The sequence below is a fragment of the Musa acuminata genome, chromosome BXJ3-5 (genome assembly GCF_036884655.1).
Source record: "Musa acuminata AAA Group cultivar baxijiao chromosome BXJ3-5, Cavendish_Baxijiao_AAA, whole genome shotgun sequence".
Taxonomy (NCBI): Eukaryota; Viridiplantae; Streptophyta; class Magnoliopsida; order Zingiberales; family Musaceae; genus Musa; species Musa acuminata.
In genome coordinates, this window is record NC_088353.1 from 2,194,289 (window position 1) to 2,212,412 (window position 18,124).

The 18,124-nt window shown below is 38.9% G+C and overlaps 2 protein-coding genes and 1 long non-coding RNA gene across 8 annotated transcripts; 1 reads left to right on the forward strand and 2 right to left on the reverse strand.

Moving 5' to 3' along the window:
- Positions 1-1,138: 1,138 nt before the first annotated feature.
- On the reverse strand, positions 1,139-6,467 carry LOC135637911 (uncharacterized). 4 transcript variants are annotated; one of them, XR_010496421.1, is made up of 8 exons: positions 6,217-6,467; positions 5,975-6,109; positions 2,543-2,615; positions 2,293-2,395; positions 2,164-2,209; positions 1,789-1,842; positions 1,600-1,695; positions 1,139-1,311 (listed from the first exon to the last, which is right to left on the reverse strand). It is a non-coding gene; the product is annotated as an uncharacterized LOC135637911 (long non-coding RNA). The 4 variants fall into 4 exon arrangements; XR_010496422.1 differs by having other exon boundaries at positions 1,774-1,842; XR_010496419.1 differs by having other exon boundaries at positions 1,139-1,695.
- A 1,705-nt stretch (positions 6,468-8,172) lies between these two features.
- On the reverse strand, positions 8,173-9,568 carry LOC135637941 (auxin-responsive protein IAA4-like). The gene is made up of 4 exons (XM_065150835.1): positions 9,319-9,568; positions 9,038-9,243; positions 8,848-8,947; positions 8,173-8,769 (listed from the first exon to the last, which is right to left on the reverse strand). Exons 1-4 carry the CDS (start codon positions 9,450-9,452, stop codon positions 8,703-8,705), a joined length of 507 nt encoding a protein of 168 aa, XP_065006907.1. The 5' UTR covers positions 9,453-9,568; the 3' UTR covers positions 8,173-8,702.
- Positions 9,569-12,570: 3,002 nt separating this feature from the next.
- LOC135586676 (BEL1-like homeodomain protein 11) lies at positions 12,571-18,021 on the forward strand. Of its 3 annotated transcripts, XM_065151788.1 has the most exons (6): positions 12,572-13,017; positions 13,588-13,851; positions 13,966-14,333; positions 15,904-16,286; positions 17,230-17,290; positions 17,393-18,021. In XM_065151788.1, exons 2-6 carry the CDS (start codon positions 13,644-13,646, stop codon positions 17,546-17,548), a joined length of 1,176 nt encoding a protein of 391 aa, XP_065007860.1. In that variant the 5' UTR covers positions 12,572-13,017; positions 13,588-13,643; the 3' UTR covers positions 17,549-18,021. The 3 variants fall into 3 exon arrangements, with proteins under 3 accessions (XP_065007858.1, XP_065007859.1, XP_065007860.1); XM_065151786.1 differs by having other exon boundaries at positions 12,571-13,017; positions 13,588-14,333; XM_065151787.1 differs by having other exon boundaries at positions 12,571-12,909; positions 13,588-14,333.
- Positions 18,022-18,124: the final 103 nt, after the last annotated feature.

Sequence of the window (18,124 nt, forward strand, 5' to 3'; positions counted from 1 at the left end):
TGTGGTGGGGGTATCCCTGGTAGTGGCCTGTACTTTTTTTTGGTTGTTGCTCTCAAGCCATTAGAGAAGGCAGAGACCATTGTCAATATCTTTTGTCTGCCCACTCCTCTTTGATTCATTTCCTTTGTTTGAGCTGAGCACAGCCAGCCATGTCACAGTCCTGCCACTTGCTCTGTGTTACTTCTCCTGCTTCAGGTCCCCCACAAGCACATGGCACAAACTAGTGGACATGTGTGTGCCAAAAAGTGCCGACTTCTGCCGTGGGATCTCAGTGTTCAGAACTGTGTTCACTTGTCCCACTGGGTTAGTGTCTTCCATTGGCAACTGTAGTACCATATGGAATGGAATACTATCCCCTCTTCATTGCTGCAGGCTCATATGGTTATTGTGACGACTGACTGACGATCATCGCGCCACTAATAAAATCATAATATCATGATCATTTGAGGATAGCTACATGGATCTTTAGCTATTGTTAAGCTCTATATAAGTCAAGCAAGATCTCTAGTTAAATATTGTGATGACTGACAACCACCTATAATCATTACTCGAAATGTTCAAGAATCAGCCACGACCGATCTCATAGACGGCCTCATTTTCGACTATTGAGCTCTGTATAAGGCAATATCTCGAGTTACTCATTGCCGATGACAAACAATCACCTACAACTATTACTCGAATGTTTACCAATAACCAGCTATTACTGTTGCAAGAGAACAACGGGACATCACAAACAAAGTCTCGTTTTCGACTGTATAAGACAATATCTCTAGTTAAATTGTGATGGCAGACAACACCATCTACAATTATTACTCCAATGTTCAACAATCGGCTACTGTGGAAAATTCATTGATAACATGATATAGAGCATTGCTTTTTTCTAACTAATTTTTGTTTAGAAACATGAATTCAAGTACAGTAACATTCAAACAAATCAAGATTGACAGCAGAACTGGCAACTTCCTGAAAGAGATCAATTGTTGGTAAGCAATGTTTCGAGATCATATAGAAACCTAGTTTCGAGGAAAATGAGTTACTCCTGGAAAATTCTGTTCATTAATTCACAAGTCAGAGGGATGGCCAACCATAAATTCTCGATTATTATCACAAAATTTAACAATCAGTGTGAAGACATAAATATAATTGTTTTGCAATACCAAAATGTTAGTGCGAGATATTGAACAAACAGAAGGTGTTAACAAAGCATTAGCAAGCTAGCCGATGCAGTTTAGGTTATACAGAATTTTTTCCCATAAGAACAATATCATACTTATTCCTGTGAAGAATGACCGCAAAAGATACGGTCCCAATCTGAGAAAGAAAAAAGAGATTTAAGTTGACTAATAGGAAAAAGCTTATTAGAAGACAAGGAGTGCAATAGAAGTTGTTGGTCCCAATTTTGCTTCATATCATGAAGGTTGTTCACTAGTGACAGCCATAGTTTTACTGGAAACAGAATAATTACATAAAAGAACCAAGAAATGAAATGAGAATTAATTTGAAACAACGGAAATAACTCATTCAGACAGTATCCTCTCGGCCAAGCTACGAATAGCTGCTGTTATTCATGATATAGTTTTAGAAGAATTCAGCAGGTACCTGGATCCCTGTACAAGGGAGGTTTGGGTTCCCCAAGCAATGTGTTGTTCCCTCCAGCTGCTCCTCTACTCATCTGGACACAATTTTAATTCTGTCCTGCGTAACAATGAAAGTAAGCATCAAACAAGTGCAGGGATTAGCAAAGGTTTAATTTCATCATTCCTGACCACTTACTGGCAATTTATATACCTTCTCAACATATCTCAACAATCTTTAACAACTTAACTTTGGTGAGACACCTTCCTGGAGAAACATGAAAGGAACTACATGTATAAGACAATGCCTGTAAAATTCATTCACTTGATCATCAAACAATAGCAGACAAGTATATAAACCACTGGGATTGAATCTTAACCCTATGCAGGTTGTTGTGGTATGTTGTAGCAGAAAGTTAATCCAAAAGGGTGAAAAGAGAAATTCATATGATAGATCAAAAGATACCTGAGTGCAAAAACTTTTAAGTAAAAAGGATAACTTAAATGGTTGTGTCATGAAGCAAATCAGGAGTGTCTTGAACAACAGCAGAGTTCAAATACAAAAATCTTCTGATGATGGAATCCGTACCATGCAATCCATTCGCCAACCAAGAATATTCCGTCCTCTGTCACTTCTGCAGATTTGATAAACAGCTGGTTCAAACCTTTGAATGATATATCGTCTATGTGCATGAAATGTACAACTATAAACACTAACCATAGCACTTTTCTCCCAAAGTGCTTTAGAAACACATCTCTGATTTCACCATATCCATGTATCATCCATGGTGTTGTTCCACAAACCAAAAGCTGGTACCAGCCTGAACCACAAATAATGTGACTACATTCAGGAAGCATGTAAAAGAAAATGAAAGTGAAATATGATTGCTGAAAAACAATTATGGATTACAATATCAAGCAATTTGAAACAGGACAGGATGTTTAGAAAATCTCATGAACTTCTGTACCTTTGTCCAATTGATCATAAAACAAGAAGTAGCTACATAAACATATAGGGGCAATGTCTATAATCTTTGCCACCTGAAATATCACAAACCAAAAGCATTAAGAAAAAAAGATAATAATTCAAAACAGGAGTATATTAAAAATCAATAGAATTCAGTATAGAATTGTTTTATTTCTGTGACAAAAGATGAAACACATCATATGAGAAATAATAAAACACTTGTCTAGATAAGTCATCAAGAAATGCAAAGTCGCTTTTTCATAACAAACTTTCCTAGCCAATGATGGTTGTGGATCATTCACATAACCACTTCAAATGTCCAAACCTTTTGCCAATAATAATAATAAAAGGTCAGACATTTGGGGACCATATTGTTGCTTACTTTGGATTTTACTTTGTTGTTTCTCATCTTAGGTAGGACATCACAAAGCCTCTCACCAATGCAGATTTGAGAAGGATCAACATATGCAGTCCTATCCCTACAAGAGAAAGATTTTCCATGACTTGAACTATGATTTTCTACATAAGCTACATGTCTCTATCAAGTAAGCATGAAACAGCGAGTAGAAGGCCAAGCAGAACATTAAGTTCTAACCAGTAGAGGTTTGATCTGATACAGAGAAAACTCCAATAATGGTAGCTTTTAAGGGAAAACAGTAAGAACACAAAAGGGAAAAAAAGAAGTTATGAGTTGGCTAATCTCCAACCATAAGTACTGGAGCACTAAATTATAGAGAATGAGAGAATAATGAAAGAAAAAGAATAGAATTGAAAGAAGGAGAAAAGCACAATGGCTTTGTGGTTTAACTAATCAACTTTATTTTGTCCGAATGAGTCCATTAGATGACCTTTTATGTATAAACTCTTGAAACCCGTATTCTAACCAATCTACAAACCTAAAAAAAAAGAACATTTTATTGAAACTCAAGTCATGTTAGAACACTAATTCTAACCAAGGATTGAAATTTTGTACTGTACCGGAGTTTCGAGATTTGCTCGCTACGGTACGATACTGTATACCGAGCGGTATATTTCGATATACCACTCAGTATATATATATATATCATTTTCGCCGTGACATCACCTCTTCTCCCCGCGACGCCGAGATTCTTCTCCCCGTGCGGATGAGAGGTCACCGACAGACGAGGAGGGAGAGCGGCGCAGGTACTCCTTTTCTTCTCCTTTTTCTTTCTTCTCCCTCAGTCACCCCTCTTCTTTCTTCTTCCTCGGTCACCGCCGATTTAAAATGATAACGGGGCGAAAATAGCCCAATCGACGGTACCGCCCGGTAGCGGGCGGTTTGTGTATCGATCTGTTGGCGGACCGGTACATACCGCCCGGTATAGTATTATTCGAAATTGAAGACATTGATTATAACAACATCTAATCCTTACATGAAATAACAACTAAAGATGAATATAACTCAAAGTAGGATTTTAAATACATCCAAAATTGCCACCAGAACTATGATGACAATGCATCTGAAAAACAGAAAAATATCCTACAACACATCACTTTTCCTGCACTAATTTCATTATCAAGATATGAACAATTTATGATAATAGCTATGTTCTTAGAAGACTAGTAACCATGTCACAAGATGACAATGAACTTCAAGTGTACGCCATAGATGCTTACGTTGATAGACAAGACCTCCTCTGCAATTTGTCTAGTGTGTTTCTTCATTGCATATCATCATCCACTCCTTTCTAGTTAGTTAACCACTTTGGTCTCTATATTAACAGACTAATTAGATGGCTCCCATCATGAGTCCTAGTGGAACAGGAACCCTAATTCCATACAACTTAAGCTTGTTATAGGTCTTATATCCCACCTAATAGTTTGATTAGCTGCATCTTGTATCAACATAGGGATTTCTTTTACTTCTAAAGCTACAGAGAATCAGAAAACAAAGGCAAGAAATAAGTGACGATGACATGATCCCCTTTACATCAAAGCATCACAAACAGAAGCCACCGACAAGTGTTTGTTCTTGCAGCTTCACAACCATCATAATGTGAATGATCTGATTGGAACAGATAGAAGACATGAGGTGCTTAGCGAATAATGAAGTGGTACTTAAAGCCTTATTCAGGTCATTTTACACTTCACTAAAAGATGTTCTGTGTTCAAATTTTTATGAAGGAGCCAACAGAGTATTTGATCCACATATTTATTGAGGTGGTCTCCACCTCAATTGTCCTAATAAAAAAAAGAAAAAAAAGAATGGAAGGGGTACTAATATAACATTTGCAAATTGTGGCATTACACCATGATTATGATCTCTTTATCGTACTAAAAGTTATCATTTGCATAGAGTTCACTCGAGTATGAAAGAGATGAAGACTTGCTTTAGATAATTATGGATGTGCCTCAACATATGGTTAACCTTATTCTATCTACTCTATCAAATCAGGGTCGGCTGGCTTAATTCATCATGCTTCCACATGCACAAGAAAAGAAGGATAGCGAGTTTTCTCCTATAATTCACAAGGTCTTCAAAATTCATATTTATAGTTTCATACATCAAACTAGCTTTTGAATAGACGATACCAAATCAACAATTAGCAGATTTTTGAAAGTACCCACGTGAAACATTTATTAATGGAATTTCATTATTAGGTTTCAACTTGTAAGAAAATATATACAAGTATTTCTTCTCTGACAGTTAGGGAATAGAGAAGGAAAAACCAGACACTTGTAATAAATTGGCAAAACGGCGACACTCATTATAAGAGATGAACAGTCTGGATAACATATTAGAAATATTAGATAACTACAAATAGGCAACCCCTTGGATAGAGAAAAGACTAATACACAAGTACGTACCATTATAGATACCACATTCATTGCAGAAAATGGTAGCCATCTATCATGTTGTTGCTCTGAGGATCCAATAGGGGAAAAATGACAGATTGCTTGTAGTTTGAATATAGGTCTCTTAGACCTATATACATGCAGTTCAATATAAACTTTGAAAAGCTTAAAGTACAAAAAAGGTAGTATTATTGTTAAATTTGAATCAAGAATTCACAATTGAAATTGCCTACTTAGGTGACTAGAGACATGAAAGCAACCCCATATCGACAAGATAATATCATTGATATTATCTTAGAAATAGACATTCATAATACTGATGGACCTGGTATGAACCTAGACAGGCCACAGCAGGATGATATTATGTTTCCTCTAAATGTCATTTATCAGCAGTGGACAGAATCAGGACTAGCCAAGCTGTCAATTTGTCTTGCAGTTTATGCTGCAATGGACCTAATCATCCAAAGATATGAGCCCAAATCAAGAACTTTTGATTCGTGAAAGATACCTAGATGGCCATGGCAGTTCAGAGGACAAACTACAACGCGAAGACCAATCAAGAAGCAGTAGGAAACAAAGAACTGAACAACATCAGTACAGTAAGCACGTCACGTACCCGAATTCGAATTTTCATTAATCGACATTGCTAAAGGGAATCCAAGAAATGGAAACATATGTCGCACTCTTTTCCTATGTGCTTCGCCGAACTCGCATGGCATGTCAGGATTGTCTTCCAGCGAATCAAAAAGTGCTGACGAGAAAATCGGAACTTTAGCATATCTCGGGTTGAAACCAACGGAATCCGCAGAAAAGAAACACACATTTATCGAATAGATTGGAAACCTTAGAGGAACTCACGTAGTTCAGGGCGTTGGAGAAAGATGCCAGGTGAAACGCTACCCAGATTTCGGAGATCGAGAAGTGTAACTTTTCGCGAGATCAAATCAAAGAAGAAGAAACCCCCTGCCGGGAGCGACGGGCGCGGCACAGCACTCGGTGGATCTCCGAGAGCCGGGGTTCTTGGTCGCCAGGGGCGCCGTTGGCGAAAACATGGCAATGGGATAATGGTGATCGATCGGCCGGAAAGCCTTTTGCCAAAGATTACAATGTTGAAGGAGAGAGAGAGAGAGAGAGAGAGATCACCTGTTAAAAAAATAAATAAAATATCTAAACCAATTTAACATCAATTTTATTGGCGAAAATATAAAAATAAAAATAAAAATAAAATTTTAATATTTGGTGGTGGTGGATGGTAATATCAAAGTGATTGTCCGGTCACTTCCGACGACGATAAGATTCGCTCTTATCACGACGTTACCCACTCCAACAAGAAGCATGTCACTCATCCTGTGCAACTTTACATCTACGTCGATGGTGATATAATTAATGAGTGATAATGAAGTTCGTTTTGACGTAGATAGTTATAGCGATCGTGGCGTCTATGATCAAGATGATAACTGTCTTATTATTAATTCATTGGGTGGATCCTAGTCTTGACCTGAAGCTAGGTTGTCGGAGCTCATGCCGCTCTCCTCACTTTCACATCAGTTCTGACATCACCTCTCATCTCTCGTCGAGTCAACACAAGTGTAGAGTGGCGTGGGACAAGTGGTGATGAGACTAGTGGCACGCTCCTCGTGGAGGCGAGTGGAATCGCGGTGAGGGTGAACCTTATCATTATCGAAAACAGCTAAGCAACTTCATCGATATCAATGCAGTAGTATCGTGGTCTATCATCGAACGTTAAAATTATTATTTTAATAGGATAAATGAATCTATATATTTCCTCCAATATCATTTTTTAAAATATAATTAGCCCCATTCACTCGAGAACAAATGTGGGTCCCAAAGCCTTAAATATGATATATATATATATATATATATATATATATATATATATATATATATATATATATATATATATATCTATATATAGAGAGAGAAAGAGAGGTGAAGGTGTTTGAAGAAATGCCAAGCGCTCTCAGGGACAAATGTGTGCGTCGATAGCTTTTCTGCCTGACATGGTATGGAGAAGATCATGTCGCAAAAAAAGACGATGGAAGCGCAAGCAAGCAAGCGCGCGCCAGAGAGAGAGAGAGAGAGAGATCACCTTGCTTTATTCTACGTGCTACTTCTGCTATTAGATATGTTGCATCTTCTATAGGGGCACTGCACAGGGTTGACTCGGGGGCAGAAGACACTATCATATTTTGAGGACAAAGAGGTTACCTCAGAGCCATTCTTTTGTTGTTGTTACTATTTCAAGCTTGAAAGCTCTAGGAGATGACAATGGCAGCAGTAACATTTAGGATCCCCGTGAGGGCTCCAAACCGGCAGATCATTTCACAGTCCATAAAGAAGAAGAACAAGAACACTGAGCATTTTAGCATTCTTGCTGATGCATCATGTCCTATCAAGCAACGAAACATTGCTTGCTTCCAAGAACTTGACATGGCTGACAAAACAGGGGATTAGAACTGAACCAATCCAAGATGCAGTCACAGGGATCAACTTGACTTGTTTGTTGTGAAGAATGTGGGAGGTCACTGTTTCTTCCAGTATTTTTATATACTAGGAGTATGTTATTACCTGAGGTTTGCATTGGGAACATCCAGTTTCTGGCTACAATACTTTGGTGCTGTGTGGGAAAATACATGGAGTAGTCAAACTTGAATCTGCATTAGGTCAAGTCTTGTTGCTTGTTATAGAAATATTAGACATTGTATGTTTGCTTGTGCCATTCATCTGCATTTGAACAAGAAGCACTGATGATTAACATAATTGAGATATTGAAATGAGTGGCTTTTTTCCACTGTACAAGACAACATTTTCAGTCAATAATAGAAAACATTCAATCTCTACTTTTTAATTTCTAATACAATATTCTTATAGCTCAGTTAAATCTCTATTTATAGTTTCTGGTGACATCACAAACATGATTTTGTGTTCCTTTTTCTCTTTCAGATCATGATACATCAAATAGGAATTTGTAAGCAAGCCTTTGATCTACTTGCAAGAACTTGAAACCATATTCTTCACTGCACATGGATTACAGCAAATTTCTGTACAATTGCATGGAGAACAAGTTCTGTATCTCCCCTTATACACCACAAAGCAATTCTAACACCAAAGCTTGAGATATCTTTTTAGCAGTTCTCACCAATTTTGTTGGTTTTCAGATTTCTTCATTGCCAAGCTTTGTTTCCTCTGCTTCTTTTTCTTTTCTGACTTCTTCTTTCTCCCTTTTTTCAGCAGATTCATTGACTTGGAAGAATCCACAAGAACAGGCAAAACCTCTTCCTCCACATTGATCCTTTGAAGATCTGAATGCTTTGTTTTTGCCTTCATCCTAAGCCTCTTGCTTCAGATCCTTTCATTATCCTGAGTCTTTTGCAGGAAGAGATGAACATCCTACAAGAAGAGATGCATGTATGTCAGCTCATGCAGTAGAGGGAGAAGCAAACACCATCAGAGAGATCAGACACTTACTCCCATGGGACATCTCCAACCAACATCAAGTCTCCATCTTTGTCTTCGTAAGCCATGGCATGTTCAGATCCAGTGCACCCTTCTGCCCCAGACGCTTCTCCTGGAAGATGTAATGCAAGATTTCTTTGCATCATCGTGCTTGTTGTTATCCATGGTTATCATGCATGTTACTGAGGATATGCTCCCTTACCCAGAGAAAAGCATCCGAACATGTCCTCCAAGGCTTCCCTGAGCTCCTTGTAACCCCTGTAAACCCTAAGATCAATCTTCCTCAAGTAGGGAGCCCCGTCCATGCTAACCTTCACGTAAGATCCGGCGGCTTCCGCCTCCGCCTTCCTCGCCCGGAAGCTGTTCTTCCTGTACGACTGGATCGGCGGCCACCCCACCACTCGAGCCCTGTCATTTCAACAAACAGTCATCAGCAAAAGCCACGCCCCGCCATGTCTTCCCCAACAGCTCTCGCAGGCTTACTTGCTCTTGCCATGGCTCTTCTCGTCGTCCTCCGGCAGCGCTCGTTTGCTTCCCCTCGTTTCTGCCGGCGCGTGGGTGCCGGGCAAACCGAGCCTTAGCTCGGTGTCCTTGACGTAGCTCGCCTCAGCCTCCATGTCCCTTAGATTCCACAACGATCACAGGTGATGAGAAGAGAAGGAGGGATGATATAGACTTGTAGTCCAACAAGGAAGGAAGAGTAAGAGAAGGCATGCAGTCTCCGGGCTTCAATGCATGGGAAATCAGGGTATCGACAACTGGCTAGGGTTGTCTGTTGGACGCCGCAGGACACCCACGAGGACCATGCAGGAACAAAGATCGGACGGCTAGGATTCATCGAAGGACGGCGTCGGAAAGATCTCGACCGTCGATCTGACGGCAGGCAGCCCATGTGTGGGCATGTGATCGAGGCGAGCCAACGCAAACATGGCCTTACTTTGGATCCGATCATAATGGAGGAGCACATGAGATGTTAGGGTTTGGTCTGCGGGCCACACACCATCTTCAAATCAACTCATTCATTGATGGTTATGTAGGACATGAGGAGAGACAAAAGTCAAGCTTGTGTCTGCTTTCTACTCCTTGTCTCTCTTTCCTCTTCTTTTCCTAACTTCAAGTTGTGATGCTGAATTATTTAGTGTTGATATCACAGACATACTTGTTTGAATCAAAAGACTTGTTTGAAGAACATAATTAACTCATTAGTTTGATGAATCTGAATCACCAATCCAAGATGCTTAAACTTAATAGTAGTAACCTCATCAGAGATCAATTTTTGCAAAGAATTGGAAGATGGTTAACCTTCACTCTTTCACTAATGTCATCACAGATAAACTAAGATCATCTGTTCCTCCAGCCTTGCAGTGCAAGAAGCACTGCCGCTGACCATATCCTGAAGAGCAAGGCTTTGTTCAATCTAAATGCAGTGATAGGATGCAGCATCAAAACAGCAAATCCTTGTGAATTGTATACACCTTAATGTTGCCATACTCATGAACATGGTTGTAGTGAGCTCTCCTTGAGCTCTGAACGAGCAGGTACTACTGGTAAGTAGCATACACCTAGACTGAGGGGAGATCACCATGTCCAGGGGAGCATTTGGAGACTGAGAACACACATGACAACAAGACCTCAAAACCTGCTACCTGCCCAGCAAACCGTGCTGTGTCCCATCTGCTTGGCAAAGATGGTGAAAGTTGTTGGATGCTGGTCCAAATGGTGAGATGTGAATCAATACCACCCACCCCATTTTGGAAGATATGAAGTCATGTCACCTAACACTCAACACTGTGAGCTGCAATCTGAAAACTAGTCAGATTGGGAGGACACCAACTCCAGAGAAAAAGGACAGATTGCTGTTGGCACAAGTGGATGTTGGGAAGAGCTTAGCATCAAGGCAGAGAGTTGGAAGCACATCCTGAGTTGTGCTTTACATCAATCTTCTTTGTTTCTTCTTAGCAGAAAGGTGTACACACTCCCAAGGAGCATGTAGGATTGAGCTGCTCGACCATGCATCACAATCCTTGAAATGTGTGTATTTTTCTTGATGTCATTTCTGTAGTGATCTAATGGAATACTTGTTGGTCCTCTCTGTATTTGTTTACTGGTCCATGAAATCTCCAAATGGTGCTTCAGGTAATCCCTACAGTACATCTAAATGGAACAAGAAACAGCATTTTCCTGGAGAACCTCTTCATTAAAGCTGTTCTGCCATGATGCATAGTTTTGTGATGATTGCATTCTTTTTTTCCTCCTCAGAAGTCTCCCAAAAAGTTGAAAAGTTTCTTTCCCAATGATTCTATTGTCTGTGCCAAATTTTAATTCAAGTTAGATCATTGGACATCTAACATTTCTTTGTATTTAGATAGGGGGATCATATGGCTACTGTTCTTAATATAAATAACATGTGTTTGTACATGTCACAATTTAGATAAATAGTTATTCAATCTCAAATAGATTATTAAATAGGCAACAAAAAAAAAAAGACACATGAAAAGAGTGAGAGTGAGGAAGAAGGTAATATAAAATAAAGAAAATAATTGTCTTCTTGTTGTTAGGAAGAATATATGAGTTATTCTGTATTGACAGATGTCTGAGCCATACAACTATAAAAAATAAAAATAAAACAGACAAAAGGACTATATATAGGTATAAAGAATTGAGGAATAAAGAAAGGCATTCTTTTGAATTTAATTGGTTTTAAGAGAGGCTTTAAAAGATGAGCCATATATTGATGTCCTCCTGTCAAAAGAAGGGTAGCTACAGTGAATAGACCATAACTCATCCACTGATGCTGCCCACTCCATCTCCCTATTAATTATACATCTCAAGAGAGAGAGAGAGAGAGAGAGAGAGAGTGTGTGTGTGTGTGGGAATAGGACAAATTCATCATATCATATGCAAGAGCATCATGAACAATCATTAAAAAATGAAAAAAACCACAAAAGGTATTTTATCAAAAATAAAAATGACATCTCCCATATTAGGTATTCCTTTTTTTTCAACTTGAATGAAAATATGCTTAATTTTTTACTAAAATAACTTGATCACATATGTTTTCCAAAATGATAATTAGTTATTACAATTTTTAAAAAAATAATATTAATCATCTTAGAATCATTAAGACATGATCTTAAGATAATTAGTATTATTTTTTATTTTTTTAAAAATTAAATAATTAATTATCAAAATTAAGAATTCCTTTCAAATATGAAGGAACAAATAAAATAAATTTTTTTTTGGGGGGGGGGGACAAAATATCCAAAGAACAAACCACAGAGAGTATCAACACCTATGGTCTGACCAGCTAAGAGAGAAGTAAGCCTGAGGGGAAGAGGGGGGGGGGGGGGGGGGGTGGGTAAGCAATGTGGCAGTCTCTACTACCATAGGAAACCAAATGCAAAAATGTGAATGCAAACTGAAACCCACATCACAATCAAACACACACATTCCTATCTTCAGGGTCACCTCTAATCCTGTATCTTTGCAACACCACAGTGGGGAGAGATAGTGCCCTCAGGGAGCAGCAGAAGCCAGGAAAGGCAGTACTTGTTTTACTCATTGAGCATTCAAGAGCCACCACTTTACCCTCTCTTTTTTTTTTTGTTCTTTTTTTTTTTGTGGAGTATTGGATATGTTTTTGGAATCCTCACCTGGCTCTTCTTTGCAGCACACAACTCCCAAAAAGACTGAGAAACTGAGAAATGGAGAGAGAGAGAGAGAGAGAGAGAGAGAGAGAGAGAGAGAGAGAGAGAGGAAAAAGGATCATTTGTGGAGTGAGAGACCATCAGTCTTCACATGACACTATACAGTAGGGTACTAAAGCTGAAGCTTTAAAACTCTGTTTGGACTTATTTCAAGGAAGGGGGACCACCCCTATCAGGCTATCTGACTCCTCCTCAGCCATCCTTGTTGCATCTTCTTCTCCTTCTCCTATGTATGTTTGAGATCTGGGTATGGTGGTTTCTCATGCACAACACTTGCCATTTGTATGGGTTGCTTGAGTGGCTGGTAATGGGAGTTCTTATTGCCTTTCCCAAGCCAAGCCATGTGTGTTTCTGCATCATGCTCTAGGTACTGTTGGATTGAGAAACTTGGATGGGGTTTAAGAGTTTTAGGGTGTTACATTGCTCATTGATGTTCATCATCTAGTTCTGCAACATCTTCACTCTATTCATCACTGTAAGTGAAGAAGCATTAGATATTACAGTATGCAATTGTCCTGCTAGATTTCAGCTCAATTTGAAGTCTTGATTAGTTTCTATGATGTTTCAACCTGTCGTCAACTGAGAAAAACCCTCATCTTCCCTTGTTCATCAATTCTAGACCTGGGAATTCCATGTTCACGGTGGTAGTTGCTTGTTAGATTCCATTGAGGTAGACCCTGCATGATATTGCAGCGTTTGCATGAAATCTGAATGTGCATATATATGCAGACCCTTTTTTTCTAGGTAATGTAAGCTTAGTTCTCACTTTGAACTGCCTCATTTGGGTGGTATGCAGAACAGAGGCTATTTGTTCTTACTAATGTTCCTCGCTTCGATGATGATCGAGTGTTGTTGATTTTCGAGTATAATCAAAGGACAATCTTTTGTTTTGGTCACAAACTTTTTGTTTAGTTGCTATCGACTCCATGCCATTAGACAAAGAAGTGTTCATCTTGCAAACTCTTAACAGTAGATGCCATATTGCTAGAACACACAGTGTGCATCATTTCACCAGCCGTTCTTATGTTTGAATCCTTAATCTCAGAAGAACATGCCAACGAATCATCTTCAAGAATTATAAGGCAACATCCGGTCACCAACATGGATGATCGGCCAACCTATTTTGAGGACTTCCATTCCTGTGCTTTTCACTTGGACAGAAGAAACCAAGATGACTTCCTTCAGTTAAGCAGCATGCAGGATCAGCTCCACTCACCAGAAATGCAGTTCTTCGGACCAACCGATCCAGTTCAGGTTCGAGTAACCGAAGATTCTGCGATCGCCAAGAGGCATTCGGTGCATCCTCAAGGTGAGAAAGAGGATGATCTGCATGACTTCATATATGGTTGGACTCATGGCCTGTCATTAACTCTTGGTTCACGCTTATCATCCAATGCTGATGGTGCTTACGACTGCGAACCAGCAAAAGAACATGAGATTGGAAGACGAGATTTAAAGGAGCTCAATTGGCCAAGAGAAAGCTGTGGTACTCCTCAAAACCTGGCATCCATGGCCTCTGTACTCCAGCATTCTCGGTATCTGAAGCCTGCTCAGGAGCTGCTTGATGAGATTGTGTCTGTAAGAAGTGCAGCCGAGCTGAGTTCTGATGAAGAATTCAGAAGGATTAGGTCAGCTCGAATGACTAACAGAGCTGGTAGAAAGTCTCTGCAGGTGGAAGAAATCATCAACTGTGAAGGAAATTTGCAAGAAGCTAACAACTACTCATCTGAGGAGGATAAGCAGCATGATGTTGAAGTTAGAGTTGTGAAGCTTGTTGCCCTGTTGGATGAGGTACCACAACTGAATACTCCCTCTTCCTTTTCCCAAGTAATAATGGCACATTACATTGCAAACTGAAGCTCAAACTGCATATAAAGATCGATATCTCGCATCGTACATTGCAATTTAGTCTTCCTCCTTGATAAAGCTTACACCGAGTGTCTTCGACCATGTATACTAGGCCTATTAATGGATCCTGCTTTCCTCCTTTCATATCTTGTTCTATGAATCTTGGCCCTGATACTTCTTGGCAAAATCATGATGGTGATTATGAATAAGTTGCATTCGTAGCAAGAAAGGATAGAAATAAAAGAATGAATTAGAAAGGTGCTATGTCGATCCAAGTACAATTATCAGAATATCAAAAGTCACTCGTGCCAGTTTGATATACAATGGAACGCAACATTCCGAAAGGTGGAACTTAGCATAATCATGAGTTAATTTCTTTGTCAAACCTACTAATGTGCGTAAACTAAATAAAAGAAGGCACTATCTTACATAGCAAATAGGACTCCTTACAAGTACTTCAATGCGAAATGTGTGTTTGCATTGTGCGCATATGTGCCAATTTTCATATTTTTCCTAGCTTTATATCTGCTATAGCAAACTGACCTTGTAATTTCCACACACACAAGTCCCACATTTTACTGCAAAAATTGTGGAAAAAGGAAAACTGTTGGGACCTTATGGCTTCTTGTTGTCTTTGATGTTGCGCAGAGAAAAGAAAACTGTAGTGTCATAAAAAGAAAATGTGAGTATTAATCTTGATACTTTTTTCGACAGAATCATGATGTTAGTTCTTTATCATTACCTTTGTAGCAAGCAAGGGTAAGAAATAAAATGATGAATTAGAAAGGTACTACTATGTTGATTCAGTACAAACAACAAAATGTCTGTTTCGCCTTTTCCATGAAAAATCATTCTCGAGAACAATGTGATATAAATGCTACTTTCTAAATGATCATAGTTTTTTTTTTTTGGCTAACCTATAAATGTGCTTAAACTATTTTGCAGACACAATTTTCTTGTGCAATTAAATTAGAAAAACAATCCATCATGCATGACAAATCGTATTCCTTATAAGTACTTGTCTACATATCTGGCAAATCGTGTTTCTACTTGCGCATTTGTGCCATTTTCATGTTTTCATATCTTCATATTTGTTCTGGCAAACTGACTCGGTAACCCCTGAAAAGAAAACAAGAAATGTCCCACCTTCTATTTCAAAAATGGCAGAAAAAAAACTCCAAAAAAATTGGGACTTTGTTGTTGTTGTTCAAGGAAAAATCACCAGTAGCAGTTTAGTTTAACAAAATCAATTATTTTAGCTCTAAAATAAGGAGAGCTAATGGTGTTGTGGTTACTTTTTAATTATAAATAAATGCTTAAACATTTTAAACTTAACTAAAAATATGAACAGATCCCAAATAGTTGAGACATTACGACTTCTTTATTTTGTTGTAGAATCAATTATTGCGGTTGGCATATTTAGTGTAACTATCATGCTAAATGTGACATGAAGGAAAAAGATCTTTGCAGCTGAAGAAATAAGTTGTGGTATGTGTTCTCTCTTCCGTTTCAGCTTGAGAGCCGATACCAGCAGTACTTCCATCGAATGGACCAAGTGATATCACTGTTTGAGGCTGTTGCAGGCAGAGGAGTTGCCGCAACTTACACTGCTCTCACAATTCAAGCCATGTCCCGCCACTTCTCTAAGCTCAGGGATGCCATCCTCACTCAAATCCATGTCTCAAGAGAGCCTCTTCCTCACCGAGAAGAGTTGCAAAGCCTCCACCGGAATCCTCCGCAACGGCGGCCGGCTGACGAAACCATGCGGCAGAAAAGAGAAGCTCTGCAGAAGCTGGCCATCATCCAAGCTCAGCAAGCTTGGAGGCCGCTCAGGGGATTGCCCGAAGACTCTGTGGCCGTCCTCCGGACTTGGCTGTTCGAAAACTTCCTTCATCCGTAAGCACTACAACTGTCTTACGCTGCCATGTTTTTTCTTTTTCTTTTTTCATATTTAGATCATATGCACTGAATTATTAGAAAAATAACATCACATACAAATAATGTGAGACTAATAGTAGTAATTCCAAAAGTTCATATTGTAACAAAAAATCCTGAGATACTATAAACTCTAAAATCCTCTCTAACATATAAACCAATTTAGTCTTTAGTAATTACAAAAGTTTTAGATTGACATATATATATATATATATATGTATATATAATCCCAAACTTGTTAGGAAATGATCCCCATGTATATGAACTCGTTAGCATAAAATCTATAATCATGCTATCTGTGATGCGGAAAAACTTTTATGTCAAGATTGAAATCAAATAAATTGGATCTAACAATATTACGATGGGTACCTTTCTTGTTGTTCAGAAGAATAAACCTTATCTGATCTACAAACGCTTCATCTTCGGATCTGAAATATCAATCTGTAAGGATCTGCAAGGAGAACTAGATCCTTCTCCTCTCTTCCTATCTTTTCACAGAACTACCTAGATTGATGGATTAGGGGAAAAGAAGATTAAGAGAAAAATCTTAATCTCTCAATTGCTAAGATGCTACTCAGATACCCTCAGATGTACTCAGATGATGCGCTTAGCCCCTAGAGATCATGTCTATTTATAGGCGAGAGCAGAGGATCTATGATAAGTTATTAGGAGAGTTCCTCCCATCAAGGTTATCTCTTAAGGAATCCTATTTTAATATGAACTTCTCTTCTATTGACCAATAACCATAATCAGAATCCAATTATATCTATAATATATCTTACCTAATTAAATAGAACCACATAATCTGACATAACATGCATTCCAAAAGTTGTCGGGACTTAGATATGAATATATTATAAACTCTTAACAGTGTGCAGTGTGTGGTTTTTGTTTTTCCTTGCAGATATCCTGATGACACCGAGAAACTCATGCTGGCTTCCAAGACAGGCCTGACAAGAAACCAAGTGATGTCCAAACCTCAAACTTCCTCAAGTCTCTTGTGGATAATTTGCTCTGCTAAATAGCTGCTTGTTGATGGTTCTCATTTTGGTGTGTTATTGGTTCAGATTTCCAACTGGTTCATAAACGCACGAGTTCGGATATGGAAGCCGATGATAGAGGAGATGTACAGGGAGGAGTTTGCAGAGGACACTGGAAACCTAGCCTCGTGCATGCTCTCGTTGCCTGTCCAGCTCTTTTGTTCTTGTGAGGGAGACCAGTAGTGGTAAGTTTATGCAGAGGGAGATGCATCATTTTATATGATCAATCTACATGTCCTTGAATTGTATATATACACATACCTGACTATGGTTGATAGGTGCATCAAACAGAAGTTGCATCAGTATGCTCTTTTTTGATTCGTATCAAGTATAGTCTGCATAGGGCATCAGGTCCTGGAGAAAAGAAAAAGAACTGGAATCAGAACAAAGGAGAATATGTTCAAGCCATGCTTTTTTTGTTTCTGTTCTTTGAACAACAGCAGCCTGTGTGCAGTGGTGTTACTGTTCACCCTGCCAGCAACATCATGTGATTTTGGCCTTCCCTCTGCTATGTAACCTTGCCAGTGCTCTGTAGTATGGAAAGGGCTGCTTGCTTTAATGCCCCAGAGTTCAAGCAAACTGCTGTATGTGAAATATGAACATTTATGATTTTTGACAGAGTAATTGCTGAATCTGCCATTTCTTTGCACTGATCATATTTATTGGTTGGACTTCTTTTGTAATTCCTGTCATCTCAAGAATAACGGTAGTCATTTGTATGAATGAAAATTCAATAGTGGTATCATCTAATTGTGGAGA

Coding starts and splice junctions, on each gene's coding strand:
- LOC135637941 (XM_065150835.1), bottom strand. CDS start 9,452: ATGGAGGCTGAGGCGAGCTACGTCAAGGACACCGAGCTAAGGCTCGGT. Junction 9,244..9,318: donor AAGAGCCATGGCAAGAGCAA/GTAAGCCTGCGA, acceptor TTGAAATGACAG/GGCTCGAGTGGTGGGGTGGC. Junction 8,948..9,037: donor GTTCGGATGCTTTTCTCTGG/GTAAGGGAGCAT, acceptor TACATCTTCCAG/GAGAAGCGTCTGGGGCAGAA.
- LOC135586676 (XM_065151786.1), top strand. CDS start 13,644: ATGGATGATCGGCCAACCTATTTTGAGGACTTCCATTCCTGTGCTTTT. Junction 14,334..15,903: donor TTGTTGCCCTGTTGGATGAG/GTACCACAACTG, acceptor CTTCCGTTTCAG/CTTGAGAGCCGATACCAGCA. Junction 17,291..17,392: donor CAGGCCTGACAAGAAACCAA/GTGATGTCCAAA, acceptor TTATTGGTTCAG/ATTTCCAACTGGTTCATAAA.